The 21,105-nt window shown below is 35.2% G+C and overlaps 1 protein-coding gene and 3 long non-coding RNA genes across 29 annotated transcripts; 2 read left to right on the top strand and 2 right to left on the bottom strand.

The window, feature by feature from the left end:
* Positions 1-203: 203 nt before the first annotated feature.
* Positions 204-1,311, bottom strand: LOC103425221 (uncharacterized). The gene is made up of 5 exons (XR_001788774.3): positions 1,134-1,311; positions 958-1,054; positions 774-838; positions 595-666; positions 204-487 (listed from the first exon to the last, which is right to left on the bottom strand). It is a non-coding gene; the product is annotated as an uncharacterized lncRNA (long non-coding RNA).
* Positions 1,312-2,671: 1,360 nt separating this feature from the next.
* On the top strand, positions 2,672-3,754 carry LOC108173071 (uncharacterized). The gene is made up of 2 exons (XR_011578327.1): positions 2,672-3,289; positions 3,530-3,754. It is a non-coding gene; the product is annotated as an uncharacterized lncRNA (long non-coding RNA).
* A 734-nt stretch (positions 3,755-4,488) lies between these two features.
* Positions 4,489-6,223, bottom strand: LOC139193829 (uncharacterized). The gene is made up of 3 exons (XR_011578326.1): positions 5,917-6,223; positions 5,029-5,247; positions 4,489-4,618 (listed from the first exon to the last, which is right to left on the bottom strand). It is a non-coding gene; the product is annotated as an uncharacterized lncRNA (long non-coding RNA).
* Positions 6,224-8,499: 2,276 nt separating this feature from the next.
* Positions 8,500-16,678, top strand: LOC103405951 (uncharacterized). 26 transcript variants are annotated; one of them, XM_070817546.1, is made up of 8 exons: positions 8,507-8,955; positions 9,586-9,630; positions 12,911-12,982; positions 13,849-13,929; positions 14,017-14,087; positions 14,288-14,463; positions 15,519-15,566; positions 16,316-16,678. In XM_070817546.1, the coding sequence occupies exons 6-8, from the start codon at positions 14,323-14,325 to the stop codon at positions 16,439-16,441; spliced, it is 315 nt and encodes a 104-aa protein (XP_070673647.1). In that variant the 5' UTR covers positions 8,507-8,955; positions 9,586-9,630; positions 12,911-12,982; positions 13,849-13,929; positions 14,017-14,087; positions 14,288-14,322; the 3' UTR covers positions 16,442-16,678. The 26 variants fall into 26 exon arrangements, 16 of the variants coding, with proteins under 16 accessions (XP_070673647.1, XP_070673650.1, XP_070673646.1 ...); XM_070817549.1 differs by lacking the exon at positions 12,911-12,982 and adding an exon at positions 10,957-10,976; XM_070817542.1 differs by lacking the exon at positions 14,017-14,087 and adding an exon at positions 10,957-10,976 and having other exon boundaries at positions 8,509-8,955.
* The last annotated feature ends 4,427 nt before the right edge of the window (positions 16,679-21,105 follow it).

The following is a 21,105-nucleotide window of genomic DNA, read 5'->3' as shown; positions in this document are numbered from 1 at the left end:
AAAATCCAAAGTAAAGGGAAGTTGGTGGAAATTAGGTCAAAACTATAAACGGCATTCTTATAATTTGCCCAAAAATAAGCACAACTCGCTCTTTCCAGTCTTTGCATTTACATTCAGACTTCATTCGCTGTATTATTATTGACCACTATAAATTTGGGGGGAAGAAAAGTAAAAGATGGAGGAAGGCTAACTATCCCGAATGAAAACATAAAACACAGGTCCTGCGGACCCTTTTCTATTGCTAATTTGCTATTTAGAAGAGGAGGATAGAAATCAAACCCTAAAGGGTTTTATGTCTCAGTGCACATAACATATACAAGCTTGAATGCTGAAAGTTGTGTAAATCACATATACAGATTGAACAAATGCATCAAGAGGAGCAGAGTCACAGTTTTTAGCAACTTGATTAGTGTGTCTCCTGATGAGCCACTGCTTCCATTTCGGTGTGTCGGGTGAAAAGCCGTAGAGAAATTCACCGGTGATGAGCCTGAAAAGAAATACAACATTAGTGAGTATTTACCATAAACTCAACATACAAAAAAGTGTGTATGGGAAGCAAATTAGAAACGAAAAGAGTAGTTTAATTAGACTTACAATTGTAATTAGCCCATCCGAGTTGTTGACGGGCTAAATCATATACCACAATCTTATCTCTCAGAACAAGATCTGCAATCCAAGTTAAAAAACAAGTATAATAATAGTAAGAGTAAAGACAATAAATACTGGAACATTTTGCTGAAATTTTTAATAGTGTTGAGGCCTAACCTCCTAACACTGTGAAGCCTCGGCTTGCTTCCCGAGTTTTCTTGAAACCTAGACACCACATAGCAGCACCAACCTGTAACCAATGGAATAGAACAAACCATTTAATTTACCACTACATACATCATTAGTACAATAATATTCATTTGCTTTGAACAAATAGCATTTTTTTTTCTTTTGGTTAGGAAACCTTACATGAGATCCTGAATATAGCAGGTAGTCTTGTGGTGTCAAAGTTATTGACGCAGCAGCTGCAAAGTTGAGTGTGACCGAAGGAAATGACTTCCCCAAACTGAAAGGTTAATGGAAATACATTATGTCATTACGTTTTCTTTAAGAGAGTGACTATGTGAGAACAGGAGAGAACTGACCTGGTGTAGATCAGATAACATTGTGACTTTCCTGAAATGATGGGAGACACAAAGTTGGAAGCCGAAGTTATCTGCACAAACAACAAACACAAAATCAGTTTCGAACAAAGAATAGAGATTGAACAACCACATACTCAAGAATGAGAGGGAAATGATATAAAAGAAAAAAAAAAGAATAGCAAGTGACAATGGCAATCAAACAAAGTAAACAAACATACCGCACGAACAAGAGGTTCATATGCCTCTTCTACAAAATATGCCAATGTGGTTCCAGTGTCAACAACGGTAACTCGATCATCTGATGTTCTGAAAGCTGCTGGATCAACGGGCAAGATTTGCCCATTGACTGCAATGCTTTCAAGGTTGATTGCATAATAAGACTTTCTGAAATAGAAATTAAAACTAGTTATGTTAACTCAAAAGGATGAAATATTCATCAAAAGATCCAATTAAACAAAAAAGTTCAAGGATAGAGTGTGTTTATACCATATTTAGGGCCTCGTATTTAGACCTCGTATAAATACTCGAGGGACTTAAATGTAATTATGTAATAAATGAAGGGGCAAATATGTAATTAGGGGAGGAGCCCTTATTCTATAAAAGGGCCTCCTCACCCTCACAAACCCTAAGCCTCCTCACATCCCCTAAACTCTAAGCTCTCTCTCCCTTTTCAACAGAGAAATATAATACAATCAGTGTGGACGTAGCCCAAACCTTGGGGTGAACCACGATACATCTTGTGTCATTTACATTTTATGCAGATTTACGGTCGGATTTACGTTGTACCAAGACCATCCGGTTTTGTGCATCAACAGGGTAAATCCCACAAAGAGTAATCTTGAGCAAGTAAATCCCATGAAGGGTAATCCCTGCATTCATTTGTTTGGTTTTGGTTTTCTGGAATAAGGTTTGTTGAAGCCGCTCAATGATGAAAGCACATGATCTCTTTGAATTATTTTCTGCTATGAATATGATTCCACCTCATGAAAGCTACATTCCTAATGCTCCTGTTTATCGTTAACCCCAATCTCTAGTTTCAATGCCTAATGCTTATAGTATTGTCGGATAGTCCCTGAGACCCTTTCCTTCTCAGTCCACAAACGCATCCAGCTCTCGGTCCAGAAATCAACATGCTCCATTTCAATGTGTACAACTCCTATATATAGCAGCTGTTTTGGTGAAATTCCATCAAAAGTCTACAGAGATGTTGGGACTTCATAGTCCTCTGTTTAGCAGAGCCACCTTTTGTGGGTCTAAAAGTAGAGGTTGTTTTTCGTGTGCTGTTCGATATGTCCAATTCCCACAATCAGAGCCAGTTAAGAAATCTTCCAGATTGTCCATTGTCTTCACAAATGGATCTGTCCACACATCATATTCAGCCGTAACCTTCAGAAGGATGATAGTATTGTTCAGTACATGCCCACAGGTTGCAGACATTCTAACAAAGGGATTGCAGTCCTGTGTTTGTGAGACAATGTGCTAATCTCAAAACTGGGGTTCCCCATTTGAGATTTGTTTTTCTGGGGGGTGGGGGTAGTGATGAGTGATTATTTGTATATGGCCTTATGTAACTGGTTCAGGTCGTTAGAGTGGTTACAAGTGTTAGTTAGGAGAGGTTACATAATTAGTTAAAGGCTTCCGAGCTAAGTAAAGCTTAGATTCTAGTTGTATAAATAGCTCTGCAGCTCATTTGATTTGTTCCTGATTTCTTTTTACTGAATACAAAGCCTTTCATTTTCTTGCTTCATGTTCCTCTTTTCTTCTTCATTTTCTCAAATCCTTCAATGTAGTTAATAGTATTGAAGTGTAATTTATTGCTTGGATTGAGGTCATGACTCACTATGTATATGTTTACCAGAGTTTTGTTTCAATGCTAATCTTCTCTATTATTTCGTTTTCCTAAGTGCACTTTAACATGTTTAACAGACTCCAATTAGTCTCTATGACTATGACAATTCCTCTACTGCGGGACTGCTCCCTTGTTCGGACCGAAGGTGCAAACATTGCTCTGACGAGAGCAACCAGTGTGAGTATAGTATTTTGTATATGGGCGGAGAAGAAGCCACCGGTTATTTCATATCAGATGAGTTTTCTCTTGATATGATTCCGGTGCACTCCCAAGGTGCACATGGATCTTCAACACCCATTATTTTCAGGTGAGTAAAATAAATAATAAAATTTCATAGCATCCGTTTATTACTAATTGGCTCAAATTGAAAATGCTCAGCATCTCTTTATTAGAGCTTAATTGTTAGAATTAATGCTAAATTGAGGTATACTTTATTTAGTGTACTTTGCCTGGTAGTGTTGCCACATAGCTAGCAGTTGCCACATAGATAGTATAGCAAAAGACGATGATGTTGTGAACATTATTTCCTTGATATTTTCTGAATCAGGTGTTCTACCACGGTGTCCGGTCTTTTCGCTGAGACCGAGCTTTCACTCAATGGGATATTGGGATTAAGCCAAGGTCCATTGTCTGTCGTATCACAGTTATCCTCTCGAGGGATAACTCCGAATGTCTTCTCCCACTGTTTAAAGGGAGATGGCGATGGTGGAGGTACACTTGTACTGGGGGAGATTTTGGAGCCGAGTATTGTGTATACTCCCCTTGTCCCCAAGTAAGCACTCTGTTGATGCACAAAACCGGATGGTCTTGGTATAACGTAAATCCGACCGTAAATCTGCATAAAATGTAAATGACACAAGATGTATCGTGGTTCACCCCAAGGTTTGGGCTACGTCCACACTGATTGTATTATATTTCTTTGTTGAAGAGGGAGAGAGAGCTTAGAGTTTAGGGGATGTGAGGAGGCTTAGGGTTTGTGAGGGTGAGGAGGCCCTTTTATAGAATAAGGGCTCCTCCCCTAATTACATATTTGCCCATTCATTTATTACATAATTACATTTAAGTCCTTCGAGTATTTATACGAGGTCTAAATATGGTATAAACATACCCTTTTGAGAAAATGAAAAGAATAAAAGAGGAATAGGAAGTAAGAGAATGAAAGGCTTTGTGTTCAGTAAAACGAAATCAGGAATCGTTATAAATCAAACGAGCTATTTATACAACTAGAGTGTAAGCTTACTTAGCTAACAAGTCATACGCCCTTTGTAACCTCCTCGCAAACACTTCTAACACTCTAATGACCTGGACCAGTTGCATAAGGCAATATACAACCAACCACTAAGGACACTTTCCAATAAATACACCAATATCTACGACAATAGACAATTAATTTTGTAACAGTCCGAAAATCTCTCTAAACTGTTGTAGCAGAGATTTGAACATGCAAAGTATAAAAACTTAAAAAAAAATAGCATACAACGAAAGAAAAACAAAATAAAAACTTACCCCAAGTCCAGTAAATCTAGGGCATACATTGCAGGAACTGCAGGAAACCCAAAACACCTCACTGCCCGTGTCAATCAACACATAGAACTCTCTTGGTGGAGAGCCTATTTTCACCTTCGTCAAATAGATCCTAGATTCATAAAATCATTTAAAAAAATTTGTCATTGACTTTCTATACAATTAAAATTTTGGTAAAACCTAATTAGAGACTAAAATAGAAGAGAAATATGATATAAGAACTTGTCATATTTATGTCTGAGAAAATTTATACAAGTTATGTATGGTACTATCTCAAATTGCTACTTTCTACAAAATCTAGACAAAAGTTACACGAGTAGAATGTGATAAGGTAGTGACACAAATTGCTTTAATTATGCCTGTTCCTATGCAACAGCCTCCAACATATAGACAGGATCAATTTCCAGCAATCAAATAAGTAAATGTCCTGCGCAGTTTGAAGCAAGAAAAACCTAAAACTGAGATTACCCGTCCGCTAAACCTTACCATACAAAACAGAGGATAAAGGATGAAAAGATTTACCCGATGGGATAGTGGATATGTTTTGGTAAGGCGACCGACACGTTTACAACCCCACCCAAAAACTGGTGGTGCCTGACTGTGTCCTGTGCTTGGAGCTGCTCTAGCTCGACATGGTGATTCATTGGAAAGGCTCTATGTAGATGAAAAACATTTCCGGCAGAGACACCAAAGATAGAAATGACAACCACCAAGGTAAAAAGCATGGAGGCTCCCCTTCTCCTAAGCAAACGAAAAAATTAATCAATCTGAATTGTAGTTAAGTGTCTATGGATGCAGTTACTAAGTGATCATAAAGCTAATTTACTAGTTCCGGGTATATGCTCATGTATATCATCTTAATACATGATACATGCAAATAATTTCATATTAGCATTTTTCTGCTTTCCTTACTTCACACAAGTAAATAATTTCATCACGTATACTAGAACATAATTAACTGGTGCCACAGTGCAGGAAAACTGAAGTAAGATCATCTTGTTCGACTCTCAGCTATCGAGTATAATTATCCCCAACAAATTAATATAGAATCAGGAAGACTTAAATCTTTGAGTAAGGTGCCTAATTTCCAAAACCATGGCCACAGAATAAGCCACAACGGCTCCACGAGCTATCAAGATTAAATTTTTAAGAAAGGCGCCTCTCTCAAAGGTTTTAAGGGCTTAACAGCCAGACAAGATGTAAATGTCAGAGAAATACGACTAGCTAGCACAGAAAGCTTGCTCATCCACCAAATTAAACTGCTCAAAAAGAGAAATAGGACGTCGTTCATGTTCACCAAACAAGAAAAGTCCAGATTGCATTTCAAGCATGCACGTTCTTACAAAATCATCATCACAACCAATACTACATCTAGTTTCATCAAACACTGGTAACCAATTTCTCAAATACCTGACAATGTACAGATTCTGCAACCCCATTTTCTCTATGCGAGCAGCGGACTACCACCTCCCGGCTTCCATCTGGACTGGTGACTAGATTTGCATTATAATTCCTTTCGGTAGTTGGCATTAGTTACTTTTTTTAAAGCATAGAGGGGCTTGTTGGACGTTGGACCATAATCCAATGGTAAATAGGTCTACACAGTTAATTTAAGGATTGTTTGGAATATAAATAAGATTAGGATTTAGTTAATAGCTATAGCTTGTACCCCAAGTAAAGTTAATATATTTCGGATTTCCTTGGGGAAAAGGGCTCCTAATTCTTTCCTATTTGGAATAAGATTTGGTGTATCAATTATCCTTGGACTGCAAGGAATTCTAATGACATTATTATGGGAAGATTCATTAGGGTTAAGTTCATATAAATACAAGGCTAAGGTCCCTGCTCACAACACACATAAAACTCATATGAACACCCCATTAGTTCGAGTATAAAGGAGTGTTGAGTGTGCAGAAGACTTTGGTCAACTAACACATTATTCCGCAGGATTCCAATACGATTTCCACCGAAGGAGAAGTCCATGGTTGAGCCTATTCCGCACGGTTCTATCAAAGATGGTTGATCTTTCCTACATGCCATGTTGACTTCGAGTACTTTATCAATTGAGCATAATTTATGAATTCCTTTAGGATAGTGTTTTTAGTTGTTTATGAAATATATAAAGTCTAACAGTTGGTATCAGAGCAGGTCGTAATACAACTAAAGACCTACTCGGTAAACCCTAAAAATTGATGTCTTGAATCGATGACATGTTTTAAGTTTTGCTCAATTTCCATACTCATGTTTCACGGCAAAAAGAAATTGGTTGACAATGTGAATTGTGTTGTAACCTAAATTTCATATTGAAATTTGAGATAGCTATATATATTAAAACTTGTCCTTTGACTTGAAGGAATATTACAGACTATTAATTGATATTGCATACTGTTTCGATTTCATTATCCTATTGAGTTTATACGTGTTTATTAGCTTTATCACAACTACCTTAATTAATTGAGTCTCCTATGTGGTTGTGGACATATAATTTGGGATGTTAAAATTAGAAAGTTAGGAAAAAGGCATTAAGTATATTCGTCATGATTTGGAAGTTTTTGGAGTTGGCATATGTATGTATTCAACGGCATGATGGTAAACTTTTTTTTAGCCACATACATATTTCGGCAAAAGGTAAACATGGCGCTATAAAGTTACAAACCTATTAGTTTCCTTTTTTATTTTTGTCAACACATAGAATTTCAGGAATGGCATATGGCATATATAACGTTTATTTTGTCATGTTTGTTTGGTTGAAGCCTAAACCCTAATAAATATAACATATATATGTGTGTGTGTGTATGACTACGAGAGAGATGGAAAATCAATCTTGGAAGCGATGGTGATATCCCAAAAGATTTGATATTATACAGTGTCTGAAAAGAAAATAATTTTTAGAATTTTGGTAGCAAAATTCCAAGCATTAAGAAGGGTAATGTCGGTCCCACCTCAGATTATTTTCGGACTTCCAAATCTCCTCCATATAACATTTATTTTATCATGCTTATATTCCTAGAAAAAGGAAAGGTACACGACCTTATTAGTTTTATCATCATTTAAGGTTATTGCATAATTTTTTGGCAACATAGAGAATTTAAGGATGTTAATAAGCATTAAGAATATGTGGCAACCCACAATTTGTTTTAACATATGGTTTTGACTTGGTTTCCTTGTTCAAGTTTTTTGATAAATTACTTTCTGGAGATTCTGGGTACTACTAATGTAAATTGTGTTTCATGTTCTTGGCCATATAAATTACTAATGATACTTCATATGTATATTGCTTATGTTATAGCACATGCTTTGGTATTATGAGATTAATTAACTGTTAAGACAATAGTATGCAAACTATATTATTGATTGAATACCATAGATATGTATTGCTGCTGAAATTGGCTAAAAAGGGAACAACCTCGTTAAGAACATTAGAGGACACCTCTGATCATGAAGCTTATAGGATTGTGTATGTCACATATGTGATGGTCTTGAAGCAGTGTATGAAACAACTATTGTCGCAAAGCAGTTTCAATGTAAGTACATCCTTACAATGTGTCTAAATCACATTTGTTTCATGAATATATATTATTGTTGTATTAGCATGCTAGTTGAAACATATGACTAAATGCATGTTAAATGGGGTACCTTACAAAATCAAGGAATATATCGTATTCAACTCATGAGTTCTATCTGAAATAAGACATATATCAGGATTTAATTTGTCTTCAAGCTCACTGCTACATAGATTTTGTTTGCAATTTTCTTTTATAAAACTAGCATCTTTTCTTACTTCATTAATATGCTACTGCATGCTCAATCTCTATTTGGACTAGTTAACGTTTTCAAATTAATATATATGATCAAACCGAAAATAATTGATATTATATATACTAAAACTCAGTTGATGATGGCACTGTTCAGCAATAGTAAAATGGCGGAAATACCCCTGATTTTTTCTTTGCTTAGCCGTTTTGCTGCTTCTTCCCACATTTAAAAGACGCTTTTGTCCATTACTTCCACGCGTTTGTCGTCGATGGATGCTCTCTATTTGGACCGAGTGTTTTCCATTTTTTTTTCTTGCTTTCCCTTGCCTTCTCACAGATCTAGATCTATGTTCTGTTCTTCTCGACCTTATCCTTTATCGATCTCAGTTTGTGGTGCCTCGCCGATTACGGCCTGCTCTGTTCCTCTCAAACCCTTGAAAGCATCGTCGATCAGATCTCTGTTTCGAGTTTATCCAGTGGATTTTTGTTTTTCATTCCACTGCTGTCTCTCGATTTGTATTGCCTCTCTGATTCTGGCTTTGTCCGTGTGTGTCCAACGGTAGAAACCGGCTTAAATCAATTTTCTGTGCCTTGGTTCTGCTCCTTGGGTCGCTGACCTGGAGATTCAATTATCAAAATTTTGGTGTTTTCACATTACTGATTCGAATTGGTCGTTGCTGAGAGGATCAAATTGGTGAGCTTCGGAACCAAAACCTATTTTCCTTATTTATTTCCTTGCTTTTGCCAATTATTTTTTTATATTCAACAATTTTGTTCATGAGGTTTTTATTTTGTTGTTTTTAGGTTTTTTTTGCTTTCCTATTCTTTAGCAAAGAAATTTATATTCTGGTGATTTTTTTAGGGATCCCAGGATTGAAAAAATTATGGGTTCGTAGAGGATTGAAGTGAGTGAAAGCGGGTAATCAGTCAAAGAAAGAAGTAAAATTTTCTAGGAAAGTTACGATTTTTTGTTTCATTTTCTGGGTGCCTAACACATTCAAATAGTGCCTCTGAACTTGAGCTGAAGCAGGGGGTGAATAATAACCCTTAGGTTTATTTAGATGAATAGAGTGTGTGATCAGTCTTTTGATCTTAATTTTTAATTTGACTGTTTCTATTTAGGTTAGTCTATATATATATGATTGATATTCAATTTATACATATTCATTCTTCTCATATAAAATCAAATTGGTATTGTGATTTGCTTATTGTTTGGATTTCTAATCCTAATGACTTTATATTTGATATTTAATATTTAATCCTTGGATTAGTGTTAAATTCTATATTTTTAGTTTAATTTGTGTTTTCTTTTCTGTTTTTGCAGCTCATCATCCAAGTATAAATGCTGCTGTGGAGCTGCTTAAATGAGGTCCCTTTTCGGTTATTAAAACTCAATGTTACCTGCTTTCATTTCCAATTTTTGAGTCTTCTATTTGTTTGCTTGCTGCAATTATTCAACTTAGCTGCTATAACATTTGTTTCCTTCTGTTTTGTCCTCTGCATTAACTACCATTTGGATCATGTGAATGACAACTTTCATGTATATTTCGAATAATGAGTAGTTTATTGCTGTTAATCTTTTGATCAACTTCATTTTTACAATTTCTGTCTTCTATCATTTTCTATTATGTAATTAAAATGTCATGTCCTACTGAAAAAATAATGTCACTATTGATGAACCCGCAGCATCGCGCGGGCATGAATGCTAGTGAATAACTAAAACTGGAAAAATCATTCGTATATATCAATATTTGGTTGCCTAATATTTTGCGTAATTCATGCTAGAATTGCTTTCAGTTTTTCAATTCTATAGCAAGCTATTTTTCTTATCATGCATATATGGAACTAATGCATGGTTTAGATCCTAGATGAAATTAGCTTCACATGTTTTAAAATATTAGGTCTAATTAAAACCGAAAATTTGCATGTTTTCTCTAAATAAGCATGCTCTTTGTTGAAATTTTTTATTATTAAGACATGCTAAAAGTTATCATAAGATCAATGTTTTTGAGATGCTCTTGGGCGAATGGGACACAACAAATCTGTTCCATTGATTCAAGGGCTGCTAAAAATTCAAAGTTTAGTTGATCGAATTGCATTAGTAGTCATAACAATATGACTATATCCCCAAACAAAGGCGTGACTAGTCTTATTGGTTCAATTACTAGTGGCTTAGTGTAAAGTATGGATTATGTGAATCTTGTGATAACTGATTGCCAAACAAAGGTGGATAGTTTTCATGTCTATATTTTGCTCACATGATTTATATTTTAACACTAAAAACTGATTAAGCTTCAACCAAACAAAGGTGCGAGTTGTTTCAGTTGTGAAGTCTATGGTGTATTTTTTCATTTGTGAATATAAAGTCATAATAGTTCTATATTTAAATGAGCCCCCTTAAATCCCATACTGGGATAGATAAAGCATGACATAGAATTTGTTTGGTCTTAAGGTTTCTTGACCAAATGTAACCTTCATTGGTTTAAATTAATTTTGGATCGAGTTACACGTTTGATTAAATTTGCCTTATTTCAGTTCGAAAGTGGCATATTATAGTGTATTCAGAGATGATGGTATGTTTATCTTGTTAAAAATTTTGCGATTTCTTCAAGATTGACTATGTGATTTAATGTTTGTTATGTGTTGTCTTCTCTTCTCAAAATTAAATGGAGCATATGTTGTTGAACACATGAAGGTTAACCACAATTGCCTAAGGTATACATTGAAATCTGCTGCTATGTTCACTAGTAGAAAAACATGTTTGCGCGACGGAATCTTGCGCGACGCATAAAATTTCGTCATGCAAAGTTTGTTTGCGCGACGCCAAACACAAAACGTCGCGCAAATGGCCTTTGCGCAACGGCACTTTGCGCGACGTCGGCCTTCGTCGCGCAAAGTTTTGGCGCCAAACCTGCAATGTTTTACCCTTTTTCCTAACTTTGCGCGACGTAAGTGTACATACGTCGCGCAAAGCGGTTTTGCGCGACGCAGATGCACCTACGTCGCGCAAAGTTTTTTTTTTTTTTTTGCTTTTCTTTTGGGGTTCTTTCATTGCCTTTTTCTTTTGTGGTATCCACTTGTGTAAATGTTTTAAATTGACGATCGAATTAGTTCATTGTATTCATATGGGTTTAAAGAGTGTAGCTTTAAAAAATCATCAAAATCGGAGTTAAAATAACCGTTAAATCGTGATTTTTTGTTTATAGCCGTCGAAAAGGTTTGTCCCGTACTTAGTCTCTGAATGTTTGTTTTTTTTCGATTTTTGGCGTATGCGATCTCGAAGCATATACAAACATGTTTGACGGTTGGATCATTGAAACTAGTTTCGTAGAATGCGTATCTCATCAAAACAATAGATTCACTAACACTTGGGAGTTTATTTATACTTTCATTAGGTATAATATAAGATTTTGTGTTATCCACTTGTGTAAATATTTTAAATTGACGATCAAATTAGTTCATTGTATTCATATAGGGTCAAGGAGTGTAGCTGTAAAAAATCATCAAAATCGGAGTTAAAACTACCGTTAAATCGTGATTTTTCGTTTAAACCGTCGAAAAGTTTTGTCCAGTTACATCATCTCTACATGTTTGTTTTTTGCGATTTTTGGCGTATGCGATCTCAAAGTATATACAAACAAGTTTGACGGTTGGATCGTTGAAACTAGTTTCGTAGAATGTGTATCTCATCAAAACAATAGATTCACTAACACTTGGGAGTTTATTTACACTTTCATTAGGTATAACATAAGATTTTGTGTTATCCACTTGTGTAAATATTTTAAATTGACGATCAAATTAGTTCATTGTATTCATATAGGATCAAGGAGTGTAGCTATAAAAAAACATCAAAATCGGAGTTAAAATAACCGTTAAATTGTGATTTTTCGTTTATAACCGTCAAGTTCAATGATATATATATATATATTTGTTATGTAGCTTTAAATTTATTTATTCTGTTATAACACTTAAGAAATTGAATGATATATATATTTATTAAGTAGTTTTAAATTTATTTATTATGTTATAACACTTAAGAAATTGAATGATATATATATAGTTATTAATTAAGTAGCTTTAAATTTGATGGTATATATATTTACTATACGTTTCCATCAAGTTCAATGGTATATATATTTACTAAGTAGATTTTAATTTATTAATTTTGTACTCATAAGCAAAAGGAATAAAAAAAAAAAAAAACTTTGCGCGACGTAGGTGCACATACGTCACACAAAGCGGTTTTGCGCGACGCAGATGCACCTACGTCGCACAAAGTTTTAAATTTTGGCGGTCCAGTTGTAAATAATAGGCGCCTTTTTTTTAAATTTCCCAATTTTTTTTTATAGGACAAAACGTCGATCCTTCTGCTCTTACTCATCTTGGTCTCTCTCTTCCCTCTCGCCCATCTGCAAACAAATTTCCCTTTCCCCTTTTTTTCATCCTAACAAATTTCTCACAAATTTGGGCAGTTTTGTCCACAAATTTTCACTAACTTTATCAATTCGGTTAATCCCGTTTCTGGGAAGAATTGCTGGCGTTTTTGGGTAGTTTTCGTCTCAAGTAATCAGGTCTATCTTCTTCTCAGATTCAGCTAAAGTTTCAATCTTTAATTTGTATTTTTCCCCAATTTAGCTACTTGTATGCAGGAAATGAACCCCCTTGCTCATCTTGGTCTCTCTCTTCCCTCTCGCTCATCTCACTCCGTCTCAATTCCGAAGGTCCCTTCACATCTCTCTCTCTCTCTCTCTCTCTCAATGTTTTGCTCTTTTGCTTTAATCGTTCAACATATGATAATTAAGGTTTTATTTGGTCCAGATTTCAATTTTAGTTTGTGTATCAGATTTCAATTTTTAGTTTGTGTATCAGATTTCAGTTTTACTACCCCATTCTAGGTCTAGAGTGTGATTTGAGGGTTGCTGTAAATTTATGGGGTAGTAAAATTTATGAATTTCTGGGGTTGCTGTAAATTTATGGCTTTGGGGGGTTGCTGTAAATTTATGGGGTAGTAAAATTTATGAATTTCTGGGGTTGCTGTAAATTTATGGCTTTGGGGGGTTGCTGTAGATTTATGGTTTTGGGGGGTTGTAGTAAATTTATGGGGTAATCTGAATGAGTTGAGGGTAAAGGGTGAAAGAATTGGATTGCTTTTGATCATTTGCTGTTATTTCCGTGTAAGAGATACAAAGCTGCCGAGGCTCATACTTGTTTGAGGGTTCTTGTAGGTACATATGTATTATTCGATTTTCTAAGTATTAGAATAACTATTAGCTGCATTTTAGTGTTGTGTTAAGAGACATAAAATGGATATTTTTTTTCCTGGTTTTGTAGTAATTATTGTTCCATTTACTTAAGCTTAGCTGGCTAGCTATGAACTTTATGATATTATCAATTTAATCATTGAATTACTACTTTTATTTCAAAGGGTAGCTACAAGCCAACCTTATCTTCCATGTACTTAAGCTTTCAATTTGCTTTGAGACCTATTAAATGTAATGAACTTTGGTTTGCCTTTGTTCCCTTAATCTGTATATTGCCTTTGTTTAAGTGAGAAATGACTCATTTCTTAAGTTTTATCACATGGCAGCTCATATTTAGAACAAAGAGGGTGTGCTTTACCACAAGGATATTTGTCTTGCAAAGTAAAACTTTCCCATTCAAAAGTTTGGTACGTCCTGGAGTCCTCTCATGTTTTCAATTGCTCTAATTTATTATTACTTGGTCTTCTCTGAGTTGTATTTCTTTGAGTTGGCAGGAGCCTTCACTTAGTTGTGTGTATGCGTGTGCCTAAGTTGTTCGAGAATTGGTTGTTTCAACAGCATTGATGTAAATCTTAGAACTCAAGGGGTGTAAATTGAGTTTATTAATAGTTGTTGGTTTTCTCATTAAACTTGGTTGGAGCTATTTCAAATGGCTTTTGGTCTAAATGCAGTGTGCTGGTTTATGCTTATCTCTCTTATGCTTACCATATCATACGAGAGTTTGTTATTTTTTGTTTGATGTCCTGAACTCTCACTTTTCTTCAGATTGCATTGGTTCTGCATTCAATGTAAAGGGTATCATGGAATGCCCTAATTGTCGCGAAATTGAGAATGGCGAATGGAGGTACTATGTATCTCGTAGCCCTGACCATGAGCTCTACCTATCCGAGGACGAGATGGATTATGAGAACAGTCCTATAGAGTTCCTTGACATGGTAAAAGTAATGACAGCATTTATCAATATTACTTTTTTTTCTTTCTTCTTTCAAATCAAACAAGCTTTGCATAATGTTGTAAAATTTGAGTGAATCGCAAGTATGAGCCAAGATACAATACGATGTGCACACCCTTGCATAACAAGATGCGAGAACTAATGCGCGTAGTTTATAAATTTGTAAATGGATAAAACCAATTTATATTGTTAGACTGTAAATTTCATCCATTTCGTGAATAGCATTGTCCATTGCACGCCATACCTGGTTGTTTAATGTTCTTTGTACAAATATTTCTTAGTTCATACATACGTTTGTGGATGTTTTAGGGGCTACAGGGAACTACGCTACGCGGTTTCCATCATGGTGAATGGTAACCATTGTTTCTACTCTGCAAGCTCCTTATTTTCCTTCTGCTTTTGTGTTAAATATTGCTCTCATACCATCTTAACTGTCATATGAATATACAAATCATTCTGTTTTATTAACATGTGAAAATTATGTAAATTCGTGTTGCGTAGGCTGTTTATTTAATAGGTCAGATTGATTAAGTTAAAAAACCTTGTGGGTTTAAGAACTCTGCTACATTCATGCTTATAAGAATAGCACATGATTTTTCTTTTTTATATGAAGTTTATGAAAACTTGGGAGCAGCCTCTCCATAAATGGGGGTAAGGCTAGCCGACATTCACCTCTCCCAGACCCTGCGTAAAGCGGGAGCCTTGTGCACTGGGTATGACCTTTTTATATGAAGTTTATGAAAAGAGGATTGTGGCTGAAGCTGGATGCTTCACAGTATCGTAAGAAGAGTCTGATGATAGTCATGTCAAATAGTCAAATATGTTTTGTATTGATCTGTCTTCTGCAGGGATTGGATGTCTTATCATATATGCATACGTGTTTTAATCTCCATTCATGTGCTACCCTTGGATCTCTTTCCAGATAAGTTCTAAGATTGTTGTCTCGTCGTTTGCTTGTATTGAGTTTGGGCATTAGTGAACCTATTTCTCTTTGTATTAGTGAACCTATTTCTCTTTGTATGAGAGTCAAATTTCTTAATGCAGGTTCAATCGTTGCCGAGGATGATTATCATGGATGAGAATGGGAAGCAGGTAACTTATCCAGCTTTCCTTTTCTTACACTTGTGCTTCTAATCTTTTTCTTACACATGTCCACGGGGTTTGTTGCCAACACTTTGCTTGTATGGACACTTATTTAAGATTGATAAATGATTTCTAACGCGATGATTGTTCTCACATTTGTAGTTAAAGTTTTTCTTGATGCCACTTTTGATTTGTGCATAAGGACTGTGTATGTTTGTTGACTGATGAAGTCATGCTTCCCATGCTGTATAATTAGGTGCATAAGGACTGTCTATGTTTGATGATTGATTTGTCCATGTCAGATAGGCCATGATAATTAAAGCTTTCTTAGTTAGATTGCAGGAATAGAATTTAATAACTGCACTAAGAATATTGTCAATGTGTTTGAAGATAGCTTTTGGATAAACATCAAGTATATATCTACTTAGAATTGCTTTCTTACATGTATTTTACGACAAATAAAAATACGACATATTAACTTGAGACCAAAATAATCAAGAAACACATAAACGGAACATCTGATCCTATTGGTTTAAAGTATAGTTGACATCGTTAATTAGTATTGTTTCTACCATTGCACTACTGCTTTATATATATATATATATATATATATATATATATATATATATATATGTGTGTGTGTGTGAACAAATGCAAGAAAGGATATGATATTACTTTGGCTGCTAATTGATTAGTTTCAAATGCAAGAAAGGACTAGTTTCTAATGTTATATTTTTATTGTTCGGTGTACAGGGAAGGCGCGGGTTCGTGAGATGGGTGCCTCCTCTTCCAGATCAACCACAGGAGAGGTCAATGCCTTGAAGGAGGAAGTGACAACCCTAAAAGGTCAACTTGCAGCCCAGGGCAAGCATATGAGGGCCTAGGGCGAGCAGATGAGTATTATTGTACGGGCTTTACAGATGTCCGGCCTCTAAATCCCGATGCTAGCACCTAATCTTGCTCCACCTTCGACCTCCCAGCCATTTCGCCCAGCCGATACCCAGTAGTTTGATGTATCAAACATAGAAGACTACTTGTTGCAGTTTTTTCTTTTTTGTTCGGACATTTTGTATGTACATTTTCATATATTTTATAATCAAATACTTTTTTTTGTTTATTAATTATCGTTTAGAATTTACAATATTTATTAAAAATTAAATGAAAAATATTTTTGCCAAAAAAAAAAAAAAAAAGTGGTTTGCGCGACGAAGGAGTAACATACGTCGCGCAAAGATACTTTGCACGACGTAGGATCTGCGTCGCGCAAAGTGTCTTTGCGCGACTCATATACTTTGTGCGACGCATGTTATACGTCGCGCAAAATAGTTTTGTGCGACGTAGAGAACTGCGTCACGCAAAGTGCCTTTGCGGTCCTACGTCGCTCAAAACTACTTTGCGCGACGCAGTTCTCTTCTTCGTCGTGCAAACCCTTCTGTCACGGCCTTGGCGCAACGGTTGATGCGCGACGAAGGTTCGTTGTGCTAATTTTTGCGCGACGTTTTTTTGACTTTGCGCGACGAAGGACCTGTGTCGCGCAAAGTGTTTTTTTTACTAGTTGTTTATTTGCATATCTTTATGGTCCAAGATTTATTCATGATAAAGTTATATGTTGAAGTAGATTTCTTAAAGCTTCTTTAGACACCAAAATTACGAAAATACATGAAGAATTGAATTTTTGGTGGTTTATCAAGTTGACATAGATGCACAGTATTTTTCTTCTAGAATACTTATTTTGAAATTAACAAACGACTGAGCTATTAATCACCAAATAACTTGAAATTTGATTACGTTCTTCAAATATATGTCTACTATTAGACTGCAAAATTTCGTGATTTTTGGTTTTGTATTTTATTTATGAGGGTTTTATTAGTAACTCGCGCTCAGTTGAAAGTCTAGTCTGGCAGTTTTCATTGTTTCAATTAAGTTTAACAAACGAATGATTGAATGACCTCAGAATGACTTGAAATTTGGATATGTTGTTCATAGATATGTCTACTTATAGACTGGAAAAGTTCATGCTTATTGGTGGTGTACTCTATTTATGGTGATTTTATTAGTAACCTGTGCACAGTTAAAAGTCCAGACTGAAGTTTTCATTGTTTTGTTATACGTCGAAAAATTTGAGCTATCTTTTAGCTCTAGAACAATTTCATATTCTATTTTATAAATTTTAATGTCTCTCGTGTAGTCTATATGATTTTGGGACAAATCAATTATACGTTAATTATGTAATTCCTCAAGCTGGAATCTTGGTTTTTGGTATAGCTAGTGTACTACTTTACCAACATATTTTGGGAAATTCTATACCAGTACAAATAAATACCTATATGCTTTTCAGAGTGCTTGCCCAAGTGAGAGAATTGATAAACAAGTAATTGGGCTTCACACTCATTGAATCTAAGTCACATGTGCAAGTTCTAAAGATCCGTGGGAGTTGTTCTAATGCTAATATACGTTTGTAAAGTTTTGAGTATGATACTTAGTTTTATATTTGCATGTTTCTCCCTAGAATTTTAAAGTCAAGTTTGTGGAATTTGTATGCATGTATGACAGTATTCTCATGTTTTAACACTCGTGCCATACATGATTAACTACTATTTGGTTAAGTTCTTGTAAAGACAGTTGTTTTTTAAGTTGTTTGGTGCATACTATTTGGAAGTAGTGACTGAAAGAATTGACATGAAGTTATACTTGCTAAACGAATTTGGCTTAACATATTAATTGTTGTATAATATGATTAAGTGTAAGGTGCAATAACATGTTTTTTTTTATGATTATATGCATCTGGTTATGGTATTTCTTTCTCGCATTCGATATAAGATATAATTAATTAGAGGGAGGAACAATTTAAATGTGTGGCTTATGTCATAAGGGATGTTTAGGTAATTATGTTGATATGTGCCTTACTTGTTTGATTTATGAACGTGGGTTTAAATTTCAATTCTTATATATAGTTGAAATTGTGGCCGGTTATGACTAGTCGAATGAGGATCCAAGTTGGCATTACACATTCACATAAGGTTGTCATGATTTACTAAGCTGTGAAGGTTTTTATGCAGCTGTTAGTTAGTTTAGTTTATGATTCATGACAATAAGGAAGCAACAAAATTTACTAGCTGCATTAAGGTATGGATTGAATCTTTTGTTTATGTTGTGAATTCCATAGAGTAGCAAAGGTGTATTTTTAGTTGCGTTCTAAGTACTAGGAGGATTGAGTTTTGTACTTAGGTTTTGTAGTTCAGAACACATAAAGTAGCAGCGAACGTCTTAAACTGCAAAAGATTTGTGTCATCAATTTTGTTAGACACAAAAGTAAGCTGGTTCTGCAGTTTATGAGCTTCATAGGAAGCATAAGGCAATCTTATAAAGATTGATAAGGAGGACCAATAAGTGAATGAATTGATGCTTTCAATTCAGGTTTTGATTCACCTTAAATACCAAATCTATGACGTATGTTTCATGTGAATGGAGAGCTTATTTCAGTGATTATAAGAGCTCATGGATTCTACCAAGTTCATAGTCTCCGATAGTTCTAGATAAGCAAACTCCATTTGACAGAACATGTAGGAAGCTTATTAGTTGACTAAATTCATTGGCCAATAAAGTAATCTTGCTTATAAATCCATTAATGATCTTTTCTAAATTAACAGTTTGACCTAGTGGGAGAATGTTGGACGTTGGACCATAATCCAACGGTTAATAGGTCTACACAGTTAATTTAAGGATTGTTTGGAATATAAATAAGATTAGGATTTAGATAATAGCTATAGCTTGTACCCCAAGTAAAGTTAATATATTTCGGATTTCCTTGGGGAAAAGGCTCCTAATTCTATCCTATTTGGAATGATATTTGGTGTATCAATTATCCTTGGACTGCAAGGAATTCTAATGACATTATTATGGGAAGATTCATTAGGGTTAAGTCCATATAAATACAAGGCTAAGGTCCTTGCTCACAACACACATAAAACTCACATGAACGTCCTATTAGTTCGAGTATAAAGGAGTGTTGAGTGTGCATAAAACTTTGGTCAACTAACACATTATTCCGCAGGATTCCAATACGATTTCCATTGAAGGAGAAGTCCATGGTTGAGCCTATTCCGCACAGTTCTATCAAAGATGGTTGATCTTTCCTACATGCCATGTTGACTTCGAGTACTTTATCAATTGAGCATAATATATGAATTCTTTCAAGTTAGTGTTTTTAGTTGTTTATGAAATATATAAAGTCTAACAGGGCTAGCAAGCAAGAAACAGAAATTAAGGTACTTATGTTTAAATTTGGTTTTCTCGATCCATCTTCGAATGTTTTTTACAAGAAATGTGGTTTATGGTTTCCAGTCTGGTCTGTTGAGCTAGCTAGCTTTTTATTAAAGACCCTTCCAAAAATAAACTTCGCAAAGCAAGGCTGAAAGGCATAAACATCGCTCGATCATGAAATTGAGAATCCAATTAAGTTTTGAATTGAAAATAATGAAATTAATATCGGGACAAAAGTAGTTTATGGTAGTTGTGTGCTTGTTGCTTTTTGTATGTATGGGAAGATTCTTATTTCTTCTTCCTCAAAAAGAGAGAGAGAGAGAGAGAGAGAGAGAGAGAGAGAGAGAGAGAGAGAGAGAGAGAGAGAGCATTAGAAAAGCCCGGGAAAGTTTCTTATTTTAATTTCTCTTGTATTTTGTAGCTTTATATTCGTGGGTGCACAAAGTGGAAATTTTCCTCGTTTCCAAAAAAAAAAAAAAGTGGAAATTTTCCTCCTGCAGCAAGTGTTGGATTGGACACGAGGAGGGCTAGCTTTTAGCCCAAATTTGCGAAGGGTCTCTAATTTTGGGGTCCATTATTTTCCAGATTTGTCAATTGAAGATTTGAAGCTTCTTTTGTTAATCCTAAACAGAAACAGGCCTTCTCCTCTCTGCTAGTAGTAGTACACACGTATTATATAAACGAGGAACTGTTGTAAATAGTGGGTATGTATGCCCACATGCACATAGTAAATCCACATGCACATAGTAAACCTTTCACAAGTTTAATAGTGTTTTGTTTGCTATATAAATAGAGCATTACAAGTGTTCAAAAGGGGTGATAAAAAAAAAGAAGGAAGAATTGGAGATGAATGTGAGGGACTCACGGGAGAGAGAGGAAGGAAAAGAAAGAGAGAAAAGAGAGGAAGAGGAGAGAAGATAATAGAGAGAGTTATCTTTGTACTCCTATTATTTCAGATTATAATGAAAGCACCACTGCTGCCCCGAGGACGTACTCCAATCACACTGACTGTAGAGGAACCTCGTAAATTTTGTGTCTTATTTATTTATTCCACTGCACGCACCATCGATTTTACAACATGTTATCAGCACGAGAAGCTCTCATGTCAGTGGAAAGCACAATGCCACAAATCCTGTTCACCTGTCGCATGGAATCTCATAGATAAGAAAATCTTTTCATTTCATCTTAAAATCTTTGTACTACTGATTTTCATGAAGTAAATATATATATATATATATATATATATATTGTTATATGACTGTATATCATTCTTTGCAGAAGCAAA

The sequence above is a fragment of the Malus domestica genome, chromosome 17 (assembly GCF_042453785.1).
Source record: "Malus domestica chromosome 17, GDT2T_hap1".
Taxonomy (NCBI): domain Eukaryota; kingdom Viridiplantae; phylum Streptophyta; class Magnoliopsida; order Rosales; family Rosaceae; genus Malus; species Malus domestica.
This window is presented reverse-complemented; position numbering and strand designations above follow the sequence as displayed.

Bases quoted from the DNA above. Each gene is read 5' to 3' on its own strand.
- LOC103405951 (XM_070817545.1), top strand. From the start codon at position 14,323: ATGGAATGCCCTAATTGTCGCGAAATTGAGAATGGCGAATGGAGGTAC. The intron at 14,464-15,518 runs GTAATGACAGCA...TTCTTAATGCAG, and splicing joins AGTTCCTTGACATGGTAAAA to GTTCAATCGTTGCCGAGGAT. The intron at 15,567-16,315 runs GTAACTTATCCA...TGTACAGGGAAG, and splicing joins TGGATGAGAATGGGAAGCAG to GCGCGGGTTCGTGAGATGGG.